This window comes from Condylura cristata, unplaced genomic scaffold, assembly GCF_000260355.1.
Source record: "Condylura cristata isolate star-nosed mole 26May11 unplaced genomic scaffold, ConCri1.0 scaffold00026, whole genome shotgun sequence".
Taxonomy (NCBI): Eukaryota; Metazoa; Chordata; class Mammalia; order Eulipotyphla; family Talpidae; genus Condylura; species Condylura cristata.
The window spans coordinates 20,357,744-20,383,614 of record NW_004567127.1 but is presented as its reverse complement, the minus strand read 5'-3'; the positions used below and the strand labels follow the sequence as shown (position 1 = coordinate 20,383,614).

At 41.4% G+C, this 25,871-nt stretch overlaps 1 protein-coding gene across 1 annotated transcript in view; it reads right to left on the bottom strand.

Moving 5' to 3' along the window:
- Positions 1-25,871, bottom strand: part of TGFBR3 (transforming growth factor, beta receptor III) — a 179,671-nt gene that overhangs the window by 57,009 nt on the left and 96,791 nt on the right. Inside the window, exon 4 of the mRNA XM_012730162.1 lies at positions 9,834-9,971. Within this exon, the coding sequence (XP_012585616.1) occupies positions 9,834-9,971 (138 nt within the window). The remainder of the gene's footprint in view (positions 1-9,833; positions 9,972-25,871) is intronic.

Sequence of the window (25,871 nt, the reverse complement as noted above, 5' to 3'; positions counted from 1 at the left end):
AAGTGAGGACTGGCCCCCACATTCCGAAAGAGGGAATCACACATTCTCCCTACCCCATTCCTCAGAGGACCTTGCTTTGCCTATTTCCTCCAAAGCCATGTGATAGGAAATATGATCTGAAACATGTTTTCTATTAACCATATATCATGACTCAATGTTTTCTTTTTAAGTTTGTTTTAAAGAAATAATAACTTCCATGCCCATGAACCTACAGTCATAATTTGAAAAGCTACATATTCATGAGCCATGTGATTATGGCATCTGCCAATTGTGCATTCAAGAAACACAAATCCATGCAACCATTTTCAAAATTCTTGGGTGTTTTTAATTTATATCCACCACCAGATTACTTTCTCCCAATAAGATGACTTAAAACATATTCAACAATTTTTCTCAAAACATTCATGATGATCATCCTCCGCTTTTAATTTTTGCTAAAATATAAAGGATGGAAGCTGCCCTCTATCCTTAAGGCCCTACATGTTTGCACGCATCCAGCAGGAAAGCTCCGAAATTGTGCCCCCTGACAAACTTGAGTGTGAGCCAGGGCAAAGCAGACTCTAATCTCCTCTGGAAACATCACAAATAGGGTAGTGTATGCAAGTATACATGTAAAGAGAAACAAAGCAGTTCGTTCATCTGACAGAGACTCTGTCCCCACAAGTTACCAAATTAATGAAGCATGAGATACTTTATAAAGTCGAGTTTTCCAAAGAGAGCCCAGCGCCACCCAGGGCTCCTCAAAACCTTATGAAATGATCTCCCTGGACTCTTAAATTTCCCTTTCTCATCCTCCAACATCAGCAAATGTTAGAAAGAGCTTGACCCAAAATTGAAAGCGCATTTACCCGTGGGTGGGGGTGGGTACAGACGACAATGTTGGCATCATTATTACAATTTGCCTCGTTCCTCAATCTATTTTTGCCCTCCAGATGGGGTTCTGGGAAATCCCTCACGAGGAAGGAGTCTTTCTTTTATTTTTCTTTTAAGTTACAATCTGTCAACCTAGCTTCAAGGGTACGACCTAAATTTTACAAAGACTGGGCTGCAAAGAGCTTCCTAGAATTCTCTTTACAGATTTCCTTTTCTAAGTTCCACTTTACAGAGAAGGAAATTGAGGCTCAAAGGATCTGCCTGATTCTGCTGTTACAACACAACTGAAGATTACCTTTCTCACTAGAAAGCTGTTTGTACTCTTCCACCATGGAGTAGTAAACAACAGTCCAAGGATCATCACGTGATTAAATGGAAATTGTACACACTGCATGGCACGGCTATCAGGCTTGTGAATGTAAGATATAAATGCTTTCATGACGGTCAGTTTTATAGGGCCACTTGGCTGGGCTATCCTCTCCAATTACTCCACCAAACATTAAGCTAACTGTTGTGGAGGTATTTTGTAGCTGTAACTGAAGTCCATAATCAGGCAGCTCTACGTGAGGCAGATTATGCCTGATAATCTGTCCAGGACCTGATTCAATCAGTTGAAAGGTCTTAGGAGTGGCAGGCAGGCCACCTAGAGAAAGATCCCCTCCTGGGGGGGCTGCTTGAGCCACAGGACTTGCTTTTCCAACTAGTTTAGCCTGTCCCCAAAATGGGGTAAGCCAATTCCTTGCAATAAATATTTTCAAATCTCATCTTCTATTGCTTCTCTTTCTTTGGATAACTCTTGACTGATACAGCTTCTGTGAATGGCTGATACGAAGTCCCAAGAGAAAGTGAGTTGCATATTCTGGCCCAGCAACTATAGACTTTAGGGCAGATTAGGGGAAAAGAGGTTCTGATGTACTTTTCCTTGGGGGACAGGATAGAGGTGGGGTCTGTTGTCAAAAACAACTGGTTGGGACAATCTTTAACTTCCTATAAAGTTTACTCTCAACCAAGCAGGCTGTGTTCCTGTGTCCCAGCTACATTAAACAGTCTCTGGAGAAGAAAGATGATGCCTTGTGCCAAAGCAAGGACATTGAACAGAACCTATTTAATACTGATAAAGAAATGGCCCCCTGAGGTCTGAGAATAGATATAGAAGCTAAACAAGACATCCTGGTGGAATGACCCAGGGATGGATTCACCAGAGGAACAGTATGGTTGGAAAAGTAGTCAAGAATCAGTTTTTAAATCTTTACCCAAAGGAAATACTGGCACAACTTAGCTGCCAGTTTCAAAACAGGCCATTCACAACACACTTTGCTGAAACAAGACCAGACTGGAGATTCCACACCAGCTCATTGCTGGGTCAGATGAAGAGGCCTTGAGTAGGCTCTAAAGGTTCACAAGTCTGAAAGTCTGTCCTTTGGATAATCATTAGTGGCTGCAGCTGGAGACCAGGATTCCAGATTACAGATGACCTTCTAGCTATGCCCTTGAGAGAGGCATGTGTCTATCCCAGTTAGGTCACTGTTTACCCTTTGTAAAATCTGGGGCATCTGTGTTGTATCTGTCCAGAGGTCACCCAGCTACCTTCTTAGCCATACCTATGACTGGGGGATAATGACAGGGTATCCAAGCAAATGGGGGGAGGGAGGGAGGGAGGGGAGGCAGAATCAGTAGGAAAATGGGCTCAACACACCTTGGGGCAGGAATTAATTTTGGAATACGATTTTTAATGGCAATCACCATGGTTAACTTCTAGTCACTAACAGGGCAATTTCAGACACTGTGCATGGTACTGAGGTATACTACTGCTGTCAGTAGTTAGATCTGATCAGGACCACCTCCTACATCTAGATCTTGGGAGAAATCCTTTAACCTGTTTTGCAAAAGGAGAATCCTGGCTTAATGCAGTGGGCAATTAAAAGCTAATCTCCCTGGTTACACCTTCTTCCCATTCAAAGTATAATGACACTCAATCCCAGGATCAAAATTGGATAAGTGATAAAAAGGAAGAAGGTAGAGGAAATTTAGGGGAAAGCAGCCTGGTTATACAAACTGCTCTGGGCAAAGCCACAAGAAGGCTAACAGAATCCCTTCCTCCAGTGCAGAAAAGTTCCCAAAGGAGTTAGCTGATAGACCCTGAAGTTCCAGAACTGATTTGTCTCAAGTAAACCCAAGACTGTGTTCAGGAAGGAGCTGGTCCATCCTGCAGTCCTGTTCAGAGCTGGGAATGTGGATCACCTGCAGGGATGCTTGTCAAGCACCTCACTATCTACAATTTACAAGAGGATGGAGAAACAGCCATGAGCTTCAAACCACTCTCACCGGAATCTCTCAGAAGACAGATTTCCCTCTCCCATTACAAGGAAAACCATTATGCAACCTCCCTTAAGAAAACACTCACTTTTTCTACTCAACTGCTTTCTGAGGGCTGCCCACCACATCAACCAAGGGCACCAGAGCTGTAACATTTGATGCAATTGCACAATGCCTGGGAAGGACAGATTCATCAGATTACCAGTGGCCTTAGACAATACAGCCATAAACAGGTCATGGTACTCTACACAAAGAAATACCAACATAGCCTTTCCCCTCTGAGAAAACGAGTTTATTTAACGTCAATTTGTTAAATGAAAGCAAAGTCGTTACAGAGCCAGGACGCATGCCTGATCTCAGACATGAAACAGCAGGTCCAAGGGCGGCAGGAAAAGCTCACACATGCATCAGCCCTCCAGGACAGGATGTCTTGGTCGGCGGATACACCCAGGCAAACCTCCTCAGGCCCAGGGGCCACTCACCGGCAACGCTCACCGGCCATAATCCAGTGAGACAGGGTAAACCCTAGGAAACCTTTCAAAAACTTTCTGGACCAGGATGACTAGTGAAAATTGGATGCCTTCCAATGCTTGAATCACCACCATGATATTTAGGAAGAGCTCTCTTACCACAAAAGGGTCAGAAACCCTTCCCTAGGAAATATGGTAGCTGACTGACCCTAGTTCATGAGAGGATCAAGCCACTTATAATTAAGGTTCTGATGGACTCGCCGCAAAACCAACAGATAAGCAGTGCCTGGAACCAGAGGAATGGGACACACCACTTGGCTATCCCACAGGGCACTGTGAGTCATTCCACAAGAGACATTGCTAAAAAAAGAAAACAGAAGAACCAATACTGAAACATTTTGTTATTTAATCTGCGATGAAGAGAGAATAGATTTTCAAAAAGACTTCACAGGAAAATCCAAAATGGTGCAGCTGGATCCTCATCAGACAGGGTGACCAGCCACCCTGCTCCTCCATCAGACTCATGAAAGAGGCCGCCTTAACTACATTTTCTCCAATTTTCAGGATGCAACAGTGGGACTTATTACACTGAACTGCAATTCCTCAGCTCCTAATCACCTTTCCCACAGCACAGAAAGGGAAGAAGCTCCCTGAGGGCAGGTGATCTACTTGTTCCCCTCTGGATCCTCTACACGCTTCCCTGCAACCAACACACAGAAAACTGGGTATTGGAAAAATGAACAAGTAGATGTTAAACCATGACACCAGGGTTGCTAATGTCATGTTTCTGTAAGTGTGGGGAAAGCTGCCAAACAAGAGAAAAATTACAAAAAACCAAAAATTATTTCCAGATTTTGAAGTGCAGCAGGATCGAAAGTACAGACTTAAAAAAACACACCCGGGGGGCCCTCCCTGGTGGCGCAGCGGGTTAAAGCGCAGCACTGAGGAGCTAAAGCGACTTCTGCATGAGTTCGATTCCCGCCTGCCCCGGAGGTGACCACATGGTGTGGCAGACCTCTCCTGACCCACCCGCTGCTCCCCTCAGCAGTGTACTTCGATAATCTGCCTGTTCTGCTCCCCACTCTGTCTCTGGTGAATCCTCTCACCATCCCTACACCTCTGGTCTGTACCCCAGCTCTGTATGCATAAATAAATCAATCTTTAAAACACACACACACACACACACACACACACACACACACACACACACAAACCTCCCTCCTGCACAAGCCAACTTGAATGTCTGAGTTACTCACAGGGAAGTTCTGGACACCACACCGTGAGTTACGCATCACTTGGGTTCGTGAAAAAGGGATGAGGGGACAAGCATCATGGGACAGGCCGCGCGTCCCTGCCTACCAAGCCACACATCTGGGGCTATTTAACAACTGATTGGAAATTTTGCCTCCTGATTTCCAGTTAAATACTGGGCACTAGAAAACAAATAGCACTTGTTTTTCACTGAGCCTTGTCACTCATCCAAGCTGCAGTACAGACCAGAGAACTGCCTGTGGTTTGGTGGCAGAGGCCCAAAGTATTTGGACCTTTTCCCCTCTAAGTTTAAGTAAAAGGTATAAACCAGATTTTGGCAACTCCAGCTTCTGATCCACCCCTCCCCCCTTCTGAGAAACACGAACTGACCTTTAAATATTAAGCTTGTTCCTGATATTAATTTACATTTTTCATTAGGATTAAATTTTGATTTGCTTTTAATCCAAAGTCAATAGCATAGAGTTTGGTTTCTCTCATTTATTTCAACTGCCCTGCCCTGATATTTACTCGGATTTGCTGAAGAGGCAATGTTCAGATTGCCATTTCTGTTTCCAATTAAATGAGGATATAAAATCCAGCAGTTGGATTATCAAAGAATCAGAAAGTTTGAAAGCTAGGAAGAACTTCAGAGATTAGCTCATACAACCTTCTCATTTTAGTGATGAGGAAACTAAGGTTTCCTCCAGGGAGTTTGACTGGTAGTGTATTAACTAGTTAGTGGAAATTAAAGACTAGTTCTCGGGCTTCCTGACACTAAGACCAGGGTGTTAACTAGAAACCAAGCCCTGAGGTACCTCTGAGTAGAGGTGCCAGACTCAATACAATACACACTGTTATATTTGCATTTCAGATAAACAATGAGCTCCAAGTATACTAAATACTAAAAGGATAGTTTATCTGAAATCCCAATTTAACTAGGCATCCGAGTCTTTACTTGCTAATAACAGACAACCCTACCATAGAGGCCAGCACCCCCTTTTTACTCCCTTCCTCCACTCCAACATACATACATTTATTTATTTCTATATAGTTCTTTCCTGGGTTTAATAATAAATAGCTGGAAAAAATAAGTCATAGCACAGTAATCCCAAGAGTGGATGAATTTGAAGGCATGTGCTGCTTATTTCTTGAAGCATTCCTTATTTTAGATGCCCTTTTACTCATTATGAGCAAATAAGAGAACTGAACCTGACACCAAAGGTGGGGCATGGTAATGAACGAGACATTCCATGAAGGAAGCCAAGCACTAGAGTCTTATCTTCAGAATATCTGCCTGGCTCAGCATTCCAAGTGTGTAGACCTTACAGAAGAGAGTGCTCAGGTTTGGAAAACAAAGAAAGCAAGATTATTTTTCAGATCATGTAAGTACATGAAAACGAAAAGATACACCTTAAAACATAGTTCATTGATTTTATTCCATCACTTTTAATACAAGTGTTATAGCCAGTTTTATGCTAAGAGCTTTAGGGACATAACTGATGTCACAACATTCACACCTCTGAACTGTACAAACCGTGATATATTCATTATTTCCTAATTCAAGAACATTTTTGTCATCTTCAAAAGAAATCCCATGCCATTACTAGTCATTTGCCTTTCTCCACTTTCTCCCATCAGTTCACCTAATAGAATGCATGGTATATGCATTGGGACCTCATTCCTTTTAATTGCCCATATGGAAATAGCCCACTATATGGGAATATCCCATTTTAAATCAATTTAACAGTTGATGAACAACTGGGTAGTATCTTTTTTTTTTAAGATTTATTTATTTATGCATACAGAACTGGGGTACAGGCCAGAGATGCAGGGGCGGTGAGAGGATTCACCAGAGACAGAGTGAGGAGAAGAATGGCTGACTGACAGCAAACTGTGGAGGGGAGCAGCAGGCGGGTCAGGTCTCAGAGGTCTGCCTCACCATGTGGATCAGCTCTGGGGTAGGGATCGAACTCATGCTGAAGTGGCTTTAGCTTCTCAGTGCTGTGCTTTAACCTGCTGTGCCACTGGGGAGGGCCTTGTATCTTCTTTTTTTTATGAATAATGTAACCATGAACATTTGTGGACAAGTTTTTCTGTTTATGTTCTGTGTTTAGCCAAACAGTTTTCTAGAGCATCAGTTTACTTTTCTACCACAGTGTATGAAGATTACAATTTTCCTAAATCCTTAACAATACTTGTTATTATCTGCCTTTATCACAGTTATACCAGTGAGTATGAAGTAGCATCTTGCTGTGGTTTCAATTTGTATTTCCCTAATGACTAATGATATTAAACATCTTTTCATGTGTTTGCTAAACATGGTTTTTTTCTTTGGAAAAGTATCTGTTCAGATTATAAAATGTTTTTGAAAACAATCTACTATTATGGGCCTCTGCCAATCTTTTGGGAAACTCAGGTTGAAAGTTCAGACACTGCCAGGTTGAGCTACCCCACTTTTTCTCTACTGTGGAAGTAACTGCATAAATAAAGAAAACAAGCTTGTATGATCTTCATGAGACTTTTACTTGTTGTTTCAGCATGACAGATGACAGGGTTGGCTTCTTTTCATTTCTGATCATACTGGGGATGATAGTAACTTAGCTAATATTCTCTGGGCAAAACTAAGAGGCTACTTATGTGGAGGAACGGGAAACCTGGGAGTCCTACTCAAAGATCCACTACTTGATTCAGCCTGACGTAGTTACTCTTCATCACTATTTGATCTCTCTAAGTTTTAGTTTTAGTTTAAGATGTAAACACCTTTAAAATTGGAGTAGTTCCCCTTCCTACCACAGGGTTATTGTGAGAGTAAATGAGATAAAGCATCGAAGCACATAATACAATACTTGGGCTGTAATAAGAACTAAATGAATATGCTAGTAATTGTGCTTTGTTGTGGGTTTGGTTGCAGGGTTTGTTGTTGTTGTTGTTGTTGTTTTTCATTAAATTTATTTATTTTTTTACACCTTTTTTTCATTTTTGTACAGCTTTATGTTTTACCCTGGTCTAGTCCCCATAGTTTTCCCAGCACCATACCACTCCTGACCCATCACCATCTAATGACAGCTAACTCTGACTTTTAATTTGAAAGCAATCAGTTTCAATTCTCAGAAAAGATTACAACTTCAATTATTAGTTACTCCCACTTTATCAATGCACTTCCGAGTTAATTTTTTTTATTTTGAAATTCAAGTTGCAAATATAGTACAAAGAACTCTTGCATACTCTTTAACTTGACTCCTCAGTGTTCAACATCTTGTACTAGTTGCTTTATATTTTACCTGTACATACTTTTTATTGAACTGTTTCTTTATCCCTTAATACTTAAATGTATTATGCTTTCTTAAAAGGCCACTTTTGCATACAACAGTACACTTATTAAAGCTTAGAAACATAACACAGACATAATACCTTAATCCATAAGATCAATTCCAATAGCAACAGCCCGGTTCCCTGAATAGCAGAGTTCAGTTTAGGATCTCAAGTATACTCTGAGTCTACTTTAATCCTAAACAAGCCTTCCTCCGTCTTTCATGACTAACATGCTTGAAGAGTATAAGCCAATTATTTTACAGAATTTACTCAGTTTGGTATTTCCAAGTGTTTCCTATGATTAAGTTTTGGTGATGTGCACTTTTGGCTGTAATGTCACCTAAGTGATACTGTCCTTTCTCAGGTCATCACATTAAAGTCACACAACACCCACCTGTCCCATATCAGTAACAATTTTGACCACTTGATTAAGATGTATTTGGGTATCTCCACTGTATATAGTTAGTTTTTTCTTTTGCCACTAGTAAGTAATGTGAGACTGTGTGCATATACTGTTGCTCAGATTTCAGGCCTCTCTGCTAGAATTACCACCTATGAATGATTTTTGCCTAATCAACTTTGATTATAATGGTTGCAAAATGATGAATTTCTACTCCATCATTCCTTCCACATTTAGCAGTTGGCATTCTACTATAGAGGAACTTTGCCTTCTCCACTTTAACAGTTATTTATCTATGAATTGTATTGATTATGGAGTCTTACTTTTAATGAGTATCTTTGAGTTTTGAATAGAATTCTTCAAACAAGTGACAAGAAACTAAGCTCTGAATTGAGTCATCAATTAGGCAAAACTTATTCATCATGCAAGGAAGACTGTTCACTGAGGCCTCTTCTTATTTTGGATGCTTGTGGGCAAAAGAACTTCAAAACTCTAAGACTCTGTGGTTGAGGACATTAGTGTTAGCTCCAGCAATGGCCCATGTGAGTTATCACTGCAAAGTGCAGTGTTGTTCATCATCAGACATGATATCATAACCCAAAAATTCAATCCAAACAACCCATCAATTTCTCCACAACTAGCAAATTTGAATGTTCTGGCAATCTCAAAAGGACATGATTTACAAATAGTAGGTAATATTTGGATCTCTGCAAAGAGCTGGGTTCCAGCTTTTTTATAAAACACAAATGTTTTCATTTTGGAGCTCCCTGTGTCACTTCTCAACAAACAGATTCTCGTATCAGGAATTAGGCCTGTGCTATATACAAACAGAGTGGGCTTGTGCGTATTTATTTTGTGGTCAGAGACCACACACCTAGTGGCTATTTACAATATTTACATTGCTCCTGATACTACAAGGCCGTCTCAGAGCTGAGACCAAAGCACTGGCCACACAAAATATAACTGCAGGCCTGTTCTAACTTACAAACTAGACTTGATTCTCCAGCACCAGAAGATGGCATGTGAGTGGTGTTTGTTTTCTGTGAATGTTTATCTACTCCATTCAAATATCACTAAAAATATACTCCAGCTTTAACAGTCTATGGACTTGTATTATTTCCATGAAATAGTCCTTTTAAAAAGCTTTGCAAAGTTTTAGGGTCATTATAGCTTAAACAAAGAATCTGCTTGGGAGGGTTTCAAACACTCACCAAGAAAAGCCTGGAGACTCCAACTGCAAGCCTCTCTGTCTTCAGATGCCAAACCAGGGGCTGTGGGGAGTTGAGCACGAACACAACAGGCTTGTGATGAATGTGGACCGAGGAGATGGGATTCAGGTGCAGAGTGACCTAGGAAGCACCAAGAGGAGAGAAATCTTAGCAGTGCCTTTCCATTACAATCACTTAATGTAGCAACAAAAATATGTTTCACAGTTTGCGGTTAAGAAAAACAAATTACAAGCTAGCTCAGGTTCCATTGAGAAGATATATCAGGCTGAACTTGATGATGATGCAAATTTTTTTTTATCTTTTTAAACTATACAAATGGTTATATGCATGACTGGGTCAAGAAGATGTGGTATCTATACACCGTGGAATATCAGCAATCAAAAAAAAGATAAACTCGTGTCATTCACAGTCACATGGATAGACTAGAAAGACTAGAAGGGACTTGCTCAGTGAAATAAGGAGGAAAAGGAAAAGGAGAAATATCAGATGACTTTACTTACATGGAACCAAAAAAGAGTTCAGGGAAATAATAAATGAATAAAAACTGGTAGGCAACTATAAATCAAGAGACATTCTGTGGGGGAGGAGGAGGGATCAGAACAGGGGAAGGAAGAGGGCAGGGGATTATGGCGATGGTGCATGGATGAACTGGGGGTGGGAATTCCATGGGGACTACACCTGAGAGAAAAAAGAACAGTGATGGAAAATATATATAAGTAACTAAATTATATAAAATTGTTTTTAAAAGGCTCTATGCGGTGGTTCAACCCACAATGACCTCAACCAAAACGTGATTCAGCTCCCAGTAATATTGGAACACAAATAAACAAAATGCTGCAAGCAATTAGAACACATCCTTTTTTCAAAGTTGGCAAAGGCAACGTAAAAGTTACCTTCCCTCACATCAAAAAACTAAGCTGAAAATTGGAGTACAGAATCCCTTGGGGGGAAGGGAGGAACTTGTCTCTCTGGATCACCTGGGCGATGGATTTCTTCTCTTCCAGGTAAGCGCCAACCTCTATAAGGCTAGGTGCGGCTGCCAAAGAAAGCTGCTGGAAGCTCAGGGAGGGGTCCACCAGTGCTTTTGCCATCCCAGCTATTAGCCTGAAGGGGTTTTCCAAAGAAATGAAGGACAGAGAACACACAGAAATAAAATGGATTGTATCTAGGCCCCATCCAAAAAGAAAGGAAGAAAAACAAAAACAGGAAAACCAGGAGCCTGGATAGGAAACTGTGGCCAGTTTTGGCAGCAGAGATACTATTGTTAGCATCATCACAAATCACCTGCATTCTCACTGGGCGGGTAAGTTCAAGGGCACCCTGCTAGACCACCTGCACCAAGGCCGGTCAACATGAACTCAGAAAAGCTAAAGGGTAGATTAGGATGCTGAACAGATGCTCTTGTATAAGACTCTGTCACTCTTTCTGTGCAGATGGGTTAGGCAAGATGCAAGCACCACAGATTTAAACAAGGAGAACTCACCAAACATTGATAATGGAGGGAAAAGACAAAATAGCACTTCAGCTGGGAAGACTCAATGGGGTCTTAATTAATGCCTCAGCAATAATACTTACAAGGATTATTGACCTGACTCTATACAATCATGAGGGATAGGAGATTGAAAGCTGGACTACTTTACACCTTCCAGAGGTGGTTGGCCCGCTCAATGTATCGCCTTCTGTGGTTGATACCACCCATGGAAACACAATGTCACTCATCACAATATACTCTCAGGTCACTGACAATAAGGCACTAAATTAACTTTCAATAACCCTGTCTCAGCACATGGGAGGCCCTCAGTAAATGCCAACTAGATATATAATCCTTTATTTTTCAGTACCACAAAAGTACCATGAATAATGCACTATAGGAAAAACATCATCTCATTCACTAATTATTGAGTTTGTATGTCTTAATTTCCAAAAAGAGAAACAAAGATATGCCTTACATTTAATTCCATGCTTTCTATAATGTTTAAGTAACTGACTTATCACAACAACTTGAAAGGCTTTAAAAAGGGCTGAATACATCAATTGGTTCAAAGATATTATCTCATTTATAGAAAAGTAAAGGAGACATAAACCTTACACTATAATGACTTCTTTCTGCAGCAGGATTAGTGTCATTTTTTTTAAAAAAAGATTTATTTGTTCATACAGAATTGGGGTGCAGGCCAGAGGCTCAGGGGCAGTGAGAGGCTTCACCAGAGACAGAGTGGGAGCAGAACAGGCAGATCAATGAAGTACACTGCTGAGGGAAGCAGCAGGCGGGTCAGGAGAGGTCTGCCACGCCATGTGGTCACCTCCAGGGCAGGCGGGAATCGAACTCATGCAGAAGTGGCTTTAACTTCTCAGTGCTGTGCTTTAACCCGCTGCGCCACCAGGGAGGGCTACAATTAGTGTCATTTTTATCTTTGGCATAAGTATAGTGCTAAAAGCAGAGCACTCATGAATTGTGTTGTCATGTACAGCTACAGCAAAATACCACACTCAGTAGTTGTCCGGACTGGACATAAAGAAAATCTGCCTCACAGCACTTTGGAGATGCTGCCCGCATTTATAAATAAACACATGGATCTCACTATAAACAAGAAAGGCTACAGAAACAGCAGCAGCAAAGATTCAAACTGTAGTACAAACTAAACAGAAAGAGGCACATTTAAGGAGAGAAAAGAAAGGAAAAATAACACTGTCACTTGTTCAAGTACCTAGAATTTCAAAGAAACATTTTGACCACCAATAGTATGGGTCAGAGATTTCCAGACTTATTCAATCAAAAGCTATTTACTGAGCACCTGGTGGCCAACTGTAGCCATGCAGATCCACCCAGGGCACCCAGTCCTTCTTCTGATGATCTTCCTTATTGCTCTTGGGCACACTATTCTTAACACTCACAGACAAAGTAGTAATAAAGAAGTATCTCAAATGAACAAGAATTGGTTTTTCGAAACTTAGGAAATGAAAAGAAAAATATGTATGAGACAGATATTGGTGCTCAAGTCCAAATTTTCCAGATGGTCCAAAGTGTGGTGCCCTGGCTGACCCAATCGAGAAGAGATTTCTAAGAGCCGCTGCTGTCTGTGCTTTCCTGGAATCGGCTCCCTCTTCGACATGCAGCAGTGTCTGGCCAAGATGAGTCCCCGACTCAGGCACATGGAGTCCAGGCAAAGCCCCAAAAGCCATTTGGCAAAGAAGAATTCACACCATGATTGGGAAATTAAAAGAAAAATATTCAACACTATTTTTCTTTTAAAGATTTATTTATTTGTGCATACAGAGCTGGGGTACAGGCCAGAGGTGCAGGGACGGTGAGAGGATTCACCAGAGACAGAGTGGGGAGCAGAACAGGATGACTTACGAAATACACTGCTGAGGGGGGCAGCGGGGGTCAGGAGGGGTCTGCCATGCCAGGTGGATCACCTCAGGGGCAGGGATGGAACTCATGCACAAGGGGCTTTAGTCTCCCAGTGCTGTGCTTCAACCAGCTGCACCACCAGGGAGAGCCCTCAACACTAGTTTTTTAAGAGGTCACTTGGCAGGTACAGAGAGTTCCCCAAGCACCTGCTCACCTAATCCCTCAATGGCCTTCCTCTTCTATCCTTTCTCCACTTAAATAAATCTTGCTGAAGGGAAGAGAGAGGACAACCAAAAACAACTAAGGAAAGTATGAAGGTATAAAAGCTCCCGGATATGTGGGAAGAACATACCTGGAATAGCTCCTGAAGAATTCCTGGCTACAGTGCTTAATTTCTCTCAGGTTGGGAAGGGGGAAAAAAAAAAAAAGGAAAGAAAGAAAGAAAAGAAAAAACCCTTTAGAGCCAGTTATAGCTCAGGACAGATTTGAACATCCTGTAAGTTTTTCAAGGGTACCAGTAAGTATGGCCTAAGGACAGAGCTGGGCAGGCTGCAGCAAAGACAAAGCCCCTGGAAAGAGGGTTTAGATGGTATCCAAGTCACTTCCAGCTTGGAAATCGGAGCTAAAGTATAAAGAACTGACACTCAATCTAGATCAAATTTACACATAAAAATGTGTAAATCACTTCGTCTCTGGGCTTCATTAAATAATAAGTAGTTAAACCTAGGAACTAGTTGCTGAACCTGGGGATAAAAGGGAAACCTCAGATGGGGGCAGAATGAGTAGTCCCTAAATCAGGCTTCTACATTAATCTTTGAGAGTCATACAAACTATGAACCCTGCCTGTACAACAACAACAAAAACCCTAATGTGCATACAAGATTTTGCAGATGTCCAGGAAATACATTGACTGCAGGGCCCATGCACTCCAGATTAAGTGCCTGTTAACCTAGACTAGGAACCTTTAAGGAACAGAAAAAATTCTAATGACAGAAAAGGAAAACTCAACTAAATGAACTAGAAATTGTACCCCTGGTCTGCAGATGTCATCCTCAAGGAAAAGACCTTCACCAACAGCTACACAGAACTAAAAAGAACTTTGACATGTAGCTTCTGGGGATTCAGTGACTGGAATATGTAGACACTCTCATACATTACTGACTCCTTTCTGGAATGGAGGAAAACTCATTGGTCTAATCTGTTCTCTAACAGATTAGGTCTTTGAGGTTACCTGAACACTTCCACAAGCTACTAGAGTTAATGTATTTCTCCTATTTTATAAAAAATTCAAAGAAAATCTTTCTTGCTATTTCTCCTATTTTATTAAAAAATCAAAGAAAATCTTTCCTGCGTACTTCTCGGAGGTAATTGAATACAGTTTTGACCAAGTCAAGGTCAACCTTAAGGGGCATAAAGCCTCCCAACGGAAAGACAGCCTTCTTATTGCCCACTTAGGAAGCGTGCTCTTGCCTAACATGAAAAAACAAGAAGACAATGAGGGCAATTTTTCCTTGACCTTGTCATGATGAAGACCTTTCAGTTCTTTAAAGACTGTCTTTGATAAGAAAAACTACACATTGTCTCAAACTCAGCAAATCATTTCATGAAAATGAATTATGTACTTTCTTACAGGAAAGGGGAAATAAACGTACTGTCTTTTTGGGAAGATACCATTTGAAAACTGCTCTGAGTTTCCCAGGATTCATAGTAGAAATGCAAGCTATTTCTACCACAGTGCTTAAAAAAAAAAAAAAAGTGCTTTGTTTTCTTACATGAACTCCCTACTCCTGGGAATTGCAGAAACAAATAAAAACAAGAAACTAATACAAGTGCTATGAAAGTCTGAGAAGCATCCAATTTTGCCACATAATCTGTGAGGTTCCACTGTAATATTTCCGGTTCTTGTAAAAGCCACTCTGGATGCTGGAAACAACAAAGTCATCCAAAGCACTGCTAGCGAGGCTCCTGTCCCCCAAAACCAGATTAAATAATGCTCTGAAATCGATACTCCAATGATCAATTCACACCAAGACAGATGAGAACAGAGTCCACTGGTAGAACCAAGAACCACATAGCCACAGGCTCTCTGGATACACCTATCACCTACCTGTGCCCTCTCAGAGACTAGAAGTTGTCCACTTGGCAATAGCGCTGACAGCAACTCACACAAGATTATGGGTCTCCTAGCATCCATCATTCCCACAGACAGACAGTGAGACACTAACTTATTTCAGGACAATTTGTACCCCAGTTAAACTTGAATTTCACTTATATCTGGATCATATGACCCTTAGAAACTCAAATCTGACCCCAGCAGGACCTGAACTGTGCATATCATTGCTGGCAGTGAAGCACAGTCGCTATTGCTGCTGTAATTTTTTTTAGTGATTCAGGTCTGGTGCACCCCCTACATTTGACATTATACTAGCCATTGCTCATCTTTTACCATTTGGGAATTGATATAAAAAAATTTCCTTAAAATACTCTTCAAGTGGTGGATGGCAATTTTTAAATTTTTCCTTATTATTTTATTTTTACATTTCTACAAATTTTTAGATTCTCAACTCCTCCGTGCAGATTCAAGGAATCTCAACTCTATAATACATCCCCCACAACTGGCACATCAGCTGACTATTTTCCCTGTTCTCAGTAGCATTAAGATCAAAGATTTCACACTTCTATGCAAAGCCATGTCAAAAAGATTTCACACTGCTGTGGCAAATGATATGTGCAAGTTCCTTCCCATAGTTGCTAAGAGGGACACAGACTCATTCATTCTAACTAATCCCTCCTCCCCCAACAAACACAGGACTCAGGATTCTCTGGGAGCCTCTGGAAATAATCTAATATGACCATAAGATAGAAAAAACACTTATAATGAAAGTCTGATATTTGATGCAGAAATAAGCCTGCCCTCTTTGCTCTATATTTTGAATGCCCTGGAAAAATGCTCAGAACTAAATTTGGGTTGGGGGTTGAGAGACAAGAGCTCATATAAACAGAAGAATATTTCTGAAACTATAGGTCATGAACCTCTGAAGGGGTCCTGGGAGAGTTGCAAGAGGATTTCAGGGACCCTGGCCCTTCCTTCCCAGAGCAGCCTATAGCTAAGTCATTAAAGGGAGGAGAGGCAAGCGAGGAGGGAACAGAGGATGTTCTGGAACAAGCTACTGTTGACTGGCAGGCACTTTTCCACGCCTCTGCTATAAGTCACTGCAAGCCATCTGCCCATCCGAATGTGGTATTGTACACTAACACATCATGGCCCTTCAGTATTCTGCCCTGCAGCCCCATGTGTCACCCAGTCCTGGGTGAACATATATGTCCTGATCGAAGTGCAACGTACAGTGAAATTTTACCCCGGGGCACAGCTGTCACTGTAGCTGCCCCATAGGCCTACCATGCTTGTGTTTCCAGCTAACTCATGCTTCTACTCAACCAGACCACATTAAATACCTTTAAGATGTTTATCATTTACCACCTCCCCTTACAATCTGTCCGCAGGAGTCCGCAGGGCACTACACAAACAGCACCTGTCACATTGCTGCGTCCGTGGGCCCAGCTCAGGGCTGCACATCTAACAGTCAGCAAGTTTTCTGAATGAGCCATTAAAAGGAAGAGTCAACACAAGCCAGTGAAATATGACTCAGTGATGGTGTCACAGTCACGTTTTCATGTTTGTCATATAGACTTCTGGCCAAAATGGAAAGGGGAGTGTGACTCCAGGAAGGAGAACATGAACTCCACCTGCAGCTTCAAACACACATTCAGCAAAGAGATTCCGACTCCTGCTACCAAAACCAAGGGTGGGAGCTACCTGGGGCACATGCAGGACAGGCCCCCCCAGCCCCCAAGTGCTGGGAATCAGGCCCTGACTGCCACCCCCGCTGCATGCTCAGGGCAGGCCAGGGAAGCACTGAGGCTGCCCACACGGAGCAGAAGAAGAAAACAGAGTTGTGGCTTGTCTTTGACAGTCGCGCAAATACAAATACGGAAAGTGCAAAAACCTTGGAGCACGTTGTCCTTCTCAGGAAGATAACAAACATTAAAACACTGACCACGTGTTCTACTGTCTTTTGGAAGCATGGGGTTTTACATGCTTTTCATTCCAGCAACGAAGAGTGTTAGAACTACTAGAAAGTAAAATCTAGGCAAACTGAAGGAACTTAACATTTGCACAGTGATTCACGTGAGAAAGTTTGCTATTATCTGTTACATATCTTGCTGCATCTAGTGGTCCCATTCCCACCACTTCATTGTTTCCACCATGATATAGAACCAAGGTCCCCTCTAACAATGTACTGTGCAATTTTTTTTTCCTCTCAACTCCCTTCTCTAATGCATTAGAAATTTTTACTAATCCTGGACTCCCTGGTGGCACAAGGGAATAACACACAGCACTATGAAGCTATCTGCAGCCACTGCAGCACAAGTTTGATCCCTGGCCAGGGAGCTGACCCACATGGCGCAGCAGACCTCCCCTGTCTCAGCTGCTGCTCCTCTCAGCAGGTATTTTGGTGAATCTGTCTGTTCTGCTCCCTCTGTCTCTGGTGAATACTCTCACCCCCGACACCTCTGGCCTGTACCCCATTTCTTGTATGCATATATAAATAAATCTTAAAAAAATAAATGTTTACTATTCCACTCTATGTCTATAATACTAGGATGTCAGAACATCTTAGGATGGTGGTCAATGAAACTGCAAACAAAGACAATCACTGTTCTGACAAATAGAGTATTTCCTGTTTTCTTCCCATACATCCTGAACATAATTTTCTTGTTGCCTCATAATCATTTTTTTTTTTTTTTGGATCTGTTCTTCCCTTTGGACAATGCATAAATTGGGGAAAGAAAGCCTTCATCTAACTCATCTTCCTGTTGGTAGAAATTGACATATTCCCTGGCACAATACAGGTACTTAATACGGTTAGACATGAAAAAACAAATGCATAGGAAATGTAAGTCCCTATCTGAACACAGCTCAGCATGTAGTATCATGCTAACAGCCTCGGGTCTGGGGTGTTGAGCACTGATGTGACCCGTTAGCCTGCTTAGATAAACTGAGGCCCATGGAATAGTCCACGGATGTCTTTCCAGGTGAGATCTGACACTGAAGGCTTGGGCTCACCATCCTGTATGTTGGTGCAAATCACATTTTTTTTTTTTTAAGTAGCAAAAAATACACAAAAGTTAACACTATTTAAAGTCTACAGCTCGGTGATGTTTATATATGATGTTGTTGTATAGCCATCACCACTGACCCACTCCAGCACATTTTCGTCATCCCCCAAAAGAAGCTCCACGCCAATTAGCAATCTCTCTCACACCCAGGCCCTGGCAACTACCTATCAATCTGCTTTCTGTCTCTGTGGATTTGCCAGCTCTGGACATTCCGTGTTAAGTGCAGTCACATAACGTCTGACTTTTTATGCCTGACATTTTTCACTTTAAATTTTTTAAGGTTCATTCACGTTGTGTGATATACCAGTACTTTATTCTTTTTAAAGCTGAATAATACTACATTGTAAGGATACACCACCATTTGTTTGTTTCAAGCCATATTTTTGTAGAGATTGCCATTATGTGTCAAATTTCCTATTTCTGCCCAGACAGAGATAAGAATGGCAGAGAACTTCATCGTTATTTCTACAAAATCCTAGTAATTTGGGAATACTTAGATTTGTAATTTAACCCTGAATATTTTATAATGCAATCCCTTCCTTCTTCTGCATTCCTATTTTGATGCTTTCTGCCATAATAATGGTATTTTCACAGACTGAACTAAAGGCAGAACAATGAGAACTAGAATTCGTTTGACTTACCAGACATTGAGCCATGACTGATACATTAAATAGAGCTCAAGCTATTTGATCAGAATTAAATTCATAAGAGATGTGTTTCTAGAAGAGTGGCATGCCCATTTGCAGACATCATTAAGCCTTCAGATACTTCATATTCTCTCTAAGGGCAGGTGGTCTCCCTGAGCCTTCATGTGCAACACAATGTGTAGACTTATAAGAGATTACATGCTTGTTTTTCTCATTCTAAACAATAAAGAGATTATGTAGATATACACAAATAAATTTCTAAATATTAAGACCAATCCTCATTTTTCCCAATGTCCAACAGGTGAAACAATTTGCTTCAGTGGGTTATTATCTATCTGCTGCTAGGCATTCCCTACTCTTCACAGTTTCCTGTTTTTCAGTGTGTTAGCATTATTGCTTCTGTTCAGCAAAGGAGTTGTTTGTTTGTTTAAATTATCTTAGAAATGAATTCATATTGTCCTTTTTTCTTTCTCTTCTTCTATCAAGCTCACTTATTCTCAGTAATATGAATAAAAGCCCCGTTTACATTTGTTGATGACATGCATGGTTTTGACAAGAGACAGTATATTCCTCATTACAGAATGAATAAATGGAATTACTTATACTACTTGTTTTTTTTCTCCAAAGATAAAAATCCATCCAGGACTCTGCCATGACAATTTGGATTTGACTATAAAAATGTTCATTTACTTGTAAATAATGGTAAATAAATCTTGATTAGTAAAGAGCACTGTTTAGATATTCAACAATTCAGGTATTTTGCTTGTTTTTTTTCTTCTTTATATCTTCCTTTTTCCTTCAGGTTATTAATAAGTGCTAAGGCACTTTTGTGGGTAGTGAGTAGCCATAATTAATAGTTACGGGTATCTACTGAGGTGGCATACTATTATTGTAGCTGTGGCCCTTTCCAATTAGAACAAATGTTTTAAACTATTGTTAATGCTGCCTCAAGAAAATATCAAATGTAAACCCCTCAACTCTGGCTTTAGGAAGATATTACACTATCTTAGACACTAACTAGAGTTTAACAAATTCTGTGGGCCTATTTTGGCAACTTTTCTGTCCTTTTCTATGAAAACTATTGCAGGAGTCAAAGAAATCAAATTCTGGGAAGGAAAGCAGGGGAAATTATTGAGCTCTAACGTAAATACTGCAAACTGCATTTGTTCTATTATGCAGTAGACGTTCATCCTGACACAGTTCACTTCCTGAATCAAAAGCACTTATGATCATACACTTGTAAAAGATAGTGGAACATTTAATCAAAGCACATGATTTTACTTCCAGGAAAACTGCTCCCAAAACAGACTGATAACACATTCCCTCTCTCAAGATAGGCCATGCAATATTGAAACTAAAGTTCCCCTAAAAACATTTCCACTTAAAATTACCACCTGGCTGGAAGAGACCAGAACATTCTTGGGGGGAGGGAGGGATTGGTGGGGGAAGCTGCAGTTGTTTTTGTTACAGCTTTCAAAGGAAACCAGATTTCACAGGGTCCCCAAGGTTTTCCTACCCTGAACATAATTAAGTTTATTCTGAGAGTAATTTGTTCTAATCCACATATCACCTGGGAGCCTCCAGAGCTACACGAACCACTGGCTTGGCCCTCTGCTAGTTCCAGGACTTGTGAAGTCAGGGGAGGGTGTGTTTCTGTAGACTGTCTTGTAGTTCTTGGAGAAGCTTGTAGTTCTCTATTTCCTGGGTTTGTAGTTCTACACTACGTTGGAATATGTTTAGTATGTGTCCAACTCCTGGGTCTCAGATACACCTGATTCACTTGGTTTAAAAGGCAACCACAATATCATTTTGAGTTCCATGGCGCATTCATTCATGAGAGCAGTAAGCCTTATTAAAAAGCTTTTATAAAGAAGACGTTGGAGGACTTACATCAAAGCATCTCAAATTTTAGCTGACACTATAGATATCACTGCTTATAAAATACAAGTTGATCCATCTCTCCTAAGTTTCACTGACCTCTCAGTTTGTGTAGTTTACCTATGCTGCCTACAACTCAATTGCCTTCCTTTCTTCCATCTCTCTCCCTTCTTTCCAGAAGCACAATAGGTCCTGCCTCTGACTTCTGCACAGCAGTGCTCCGGCCTCTCCAATGCCCCAAGATTAAGGATCAAGTAAGTAGGTAGAGAAAAAAGAGACAGAAAGACAATGACAATGACGGACATTCATTTCAATCCTAGTGCTGTCATTTTATAATCATACAACTTTGGATAAATTATTTGCCATTAAGAACCAATTTCTTAATCTATAATAAAATAAATATGTAGAGCATACTTAGGTCCTCTAATGACAGCAGTAAGTCTTAACTCAATGGACAGATGCCTGGGCCTGCTTGTTGTCTTCCTTGAAAGACAGTAACAATGGTCACGCCAATGTTGCCACCATAGCTCACTGACAACCGGAACTCAGATGTGGTGCCTTTGACACCCACAGGCCCTTCAGAATTCCTCCCTAACTTCAGGCCAGTGGAAGAGCTCATGAGATCCAATGGCATCTTCTGATGTTTGGAGCAGCTTAAGTCATTACCAGAATAGCAGTGCACGTGGTCTTTGTTATTTCAAGGTTACAAACTCTAGGATGTTCTTCAGTAATCTTTCTTGAAATCTGTTGCCAACAGTTTTTAGATCTGATCTTAAGATCAGTTCTACAGATCATTAGATACAGTTCCACAGATCACTGGTTCAGTAGATCTTAGATCAGTTCTACAATCATTCAGTAGTACTCAGAATGATTATGTGGAAATTAGATTCTGACTATGCTGGTTTTCTAATCTGCTACTACTTGTTAGCCTAATGGTTCTCTTTATTTCAGTTCCACTGACCACAGTACTGACAAGAAACTCGCATCCTATTATTATAGACATGAACATGTCAAAGTACTGGTTTATTAAGCATTTAAACAGAAAAAATTTCAAACGTATTAGAGAAGGGAGTTGAGAGGAAAAAAATTTGCACAGTACATTGCTAGAGGGGACCTTGGTTCTATATCATGGTGGAAACAATGAATTGGTGGGAATGGGACCACTAGATGCAGCAAGATATGTAACAGATAATAGCAAACTTTCTCACGTGAATCACTGTGCAAATGTTAAGTTCCTTCAGTTTGCCTAGATTTTACTTTCTAGTAGTTCTCTACTCTTCGTTGCTGGAATGAAAAGCATGTAAAACCCCATGCTTCCAAAAGACAGTAGAACACGTGGTCAGTGTTTTAATGTTTGTTATCTTCCTGAGAAGGACAACGTGCTCCAAGGTTTTTGCACTTTCCGTATTTGTATTTGCGCGACTGTCAAAGACAAGCCACAACTCTGTTTTCTTCTTCTGCTCCGTGTGGGCAGCCTCAGTGCTTCCCTGGCCTGCCCTGAGCATGCAGCGGGGGTGGCAGTCAGGGCCTGATTCCCAGCACTTGGGGGCTGGGGGGGCCTGTCCTGCATGTGCCCCAGGTAGCTCCCACCCTTGGTTTTGGTAGCAGGAGTCGGAATCTCTTTGCTGAATGTGTGTTTGAAGCTGCAGGTGGAGTTCATGTTCTCCTTCCTGGAGTCACACTCCCCTTTCCATTTTGGCCAGAAGTCTATATGACAAACATGAAAACGTGACTGTGGCACCGTCACTGAGTCATATTTCACTGGCTTGTGTTGACTCTTCCTTTTAATGGCTCATTCAGAAAACTTGCTGACTGTTAGATGTGCAGCCCTGAGCTGGGCCCACGGACGCAGTGTTGAATCTGACAGGTGTTGTTCTTGAGCCGAGCCCTGAGACATTTCTTGTTTCTCCTACTCCTCAATGTTTTAACCACCTGGATTGCCTGGATGGTTACTGTCTAGAGATATATTAGAAACAAACACCTGGTGGCGAAGGGATGATAGGATCCAGTTCTCCCCTAAGAACATCTAGGCCCTCCTGGTGGCGCAATGGATTAAAGCACAGCACTGTGCGGCTATCCACAGCCACTGCAGCATAAGTTTGATCCCCAGCCCCGGAGGTGACCCACATGGTGCGGCAGACCTCTCCTGACCCGCCTGCTGCTCCCCTTAGCAGTGTACTTCATTGATCTGCCTGTTTCTGCTCCCCACTTCTGTCTCTGGTGAATCCTCTCACTGCCCCTACACCTCTGGTCTGTACCCCAGTTCTGTATGAATAAATATTTTTTTTTAAAAAGAAGAACATCTGATAGGGAGAAATAATGGCGAGTTCCTGGTAGGAACTTAGATGCCTTAGATCATTGTTTTTAGAAAGAGAAATCTGATAAAGTCAAAACTCATCACCAGGTTCCACATCCTTAAGCAAACAAACTTCTTTACAGGAGTTATCAAGTAGCAAAATTGTATGTTTTGTGTTCATCATCTCCTCATTGTGGGTGGTTCCCAGAGAGTAGTGAAAAATAAAGTATGGATGATGCACAAAATGTTTATCATCCCTCTTGTTGGTTCAGGAGAGAAGGGAGTGTCTTGCTCTTAAACTGTCTTTTGATTAATATTTTATAGCTCAAAATGGAAGCTCTAAAATGAAAACTGACTGAACAGCGTAGCCTAGAGACTGAGCATTTAGACGCTAGCACCAAACTCCTGCGCCCAACCCAGTTCCGTTCACTGGCTGGGTAACCTTGGGTAGTAAACTGCTTAACTCCTCTGTGCCACTGCTTCTTTATCTTAAAAAAAAAAAAAAAAAAGAAACAGGATAATGGCACCTACCTTGAGTTGAAGCTAGTAAAGCACTCATTACAAACTTGCCCAATAGTTTTAAATTGTGTATTAGTTACAGACAGGTCCACAACAGCTTTCACAAACTTTACAGTCATTCCCTCAGGTATCCTGAAGATATCTTTTGTAAAGATGGATTTCCTAGACCTCCTCCTTTTTTGGGAAGTGCCCCCCATTTGCTACCCTGAAAACCAAGTCGACATGCTCGAGAATTCTCAAGGACAAGCTATATGCAAACTTCTCATTAGACTAGCTCACCTCTGCTTACAGAGAGGCACAATGTACTTGCTCATTGTAATTACAGTTTCATATTTTGACATGGGGCCAATTCTACTCATGGAAAACTAAGCTAATACCCCACTCTTTAGGAAGGCTCACGTCATCAGTGACCCAAAGAGAGCTCTTCCCAGCAAGGAACCCTGACCTTTGTCCACAGCATCTAGCACCTGCTACCTACGTTAAGTCTACAGATACAAACTCTCTAAGAGGGGATATTGGGGCTCATCTTTTTATCACTTAAGAGCTTCTAGAACCTGGCACTCAGAAAGTATTTTATGATGAATGAATACATTTTTTAAAGCATAATTTAGCCTCTTCTGAGATTGACATTTGGCCAGTGTTTCCTGTAATCCAACCCTTTGGGTCACTCTGCCTTTCTTCCTAAATTACAGGCAGTTTGACCTGGTAGCTAAGAGCCATGACTCAGAGCCAGTTGGCATCTCAGCTCTCTGCTTACCAGCCTTAGGGCCTTGAGCACGTTAAGACTCCATGGGTAGCAGTTTCAGCTGTTGTGAGGATAATAGTTGTGCTTGTGTGTCTATTACATGTCCTATGCATAAACACTTAGAACAGTGACTGCATAAAAACTGCCCTGTACTTATGAGCTTTCACCTCTTCTGTACGCTAAAAGCATGGCTATTTTCTACATTGCTTTGATTCTTTTTTTGTTTGTTTGCATAAAAGAATCGGTGCGTAGGTTAGAGTTTGAGGAAGTGATAAGATTCACCAGAGACACAGTGGGGAGCAGAACAGGTGGATTTAATGAACTACACTGCTGAGGAGAGCAGTGGGCAAGACAGAAGAGGTCTGCTGTGCCATTGGGGTCACCTCCCTGGCTGGGATCAAACTCAGCTTTGGCAGTGATAGTGCTGAGATTTAACCCCAAGGCCACCAGGGAAACCCTTATATCACTTTGGTTCTTATAGAAGGCAGGTGTCATCTACACTGTCATCCACTGAGGGTTAAAGTCCAATGTTCTCACAGCACAAAGGATGACCCAAACCAACTTCTCCTGTCTGGGCACACACAAGCCCCATTCATTTCTCCTTTCCCTCTCTATCCTCCTCACCTGGCAATTCTCTAGGCTTTATCAGTCATTTTCCTGAAGTTCTTACTCATGTCCTTATCATGACCAACAGTATCTCCATGGTTTACAAACTCTGGCTTCAGCCAGACTTGGAGATACTTCAAAGTCCCCATCAGATTTGGGAGAAGGATAAGGGAATGGTTTGTTTTGAAATAGAACATGTTCTGAATGAGATGTACTGTTTCCACCTACTTGTTTACCCTGCACTAACTGACCACTGTCAGGCTTGCTACAGCTTATGAAGACCTCCCTCCACCAGATACAGTGCTACCAAACAGGTTGAGACAGCTGCAGAGGTTTCTGTTTCCCTGGAGATGGAGTTTCATGGAAGGCTAAGAATCACCACAGCAACCAGACTGCAAAAACAGTGCGCGGGCCTCAGCCCCATAACTCTGGTAAAGCAATTTGTACTCCGTGAAAAGGCTGGGGCACAGAAGTTGAAAAATGATCAAAGTAAACACTCTCTTCAAGCACCATTTTGTTGTGCTGATTTCAAGGCATCAAGTCACAGCATCAAAGTTCTGTTAGGAGAGATGTACTCCAAGTGCCAGAGACTTGCAAGGCTGAACTAGCTGCTCTGGTGCGAAGGGCTAGAGATAAATTCATAGCATATTTTCCAAAACAACCATTTCAAAATGTTCTCTGAGAGCAGACCAGGGTAAAAATGTATGCCATTATATCAAGTTACCCTGCCCCTGCAAGGACAGCTGTTGACCCCAAGCCTGGATTTTTTTTGGAAAAAAAAATATGTGATTTT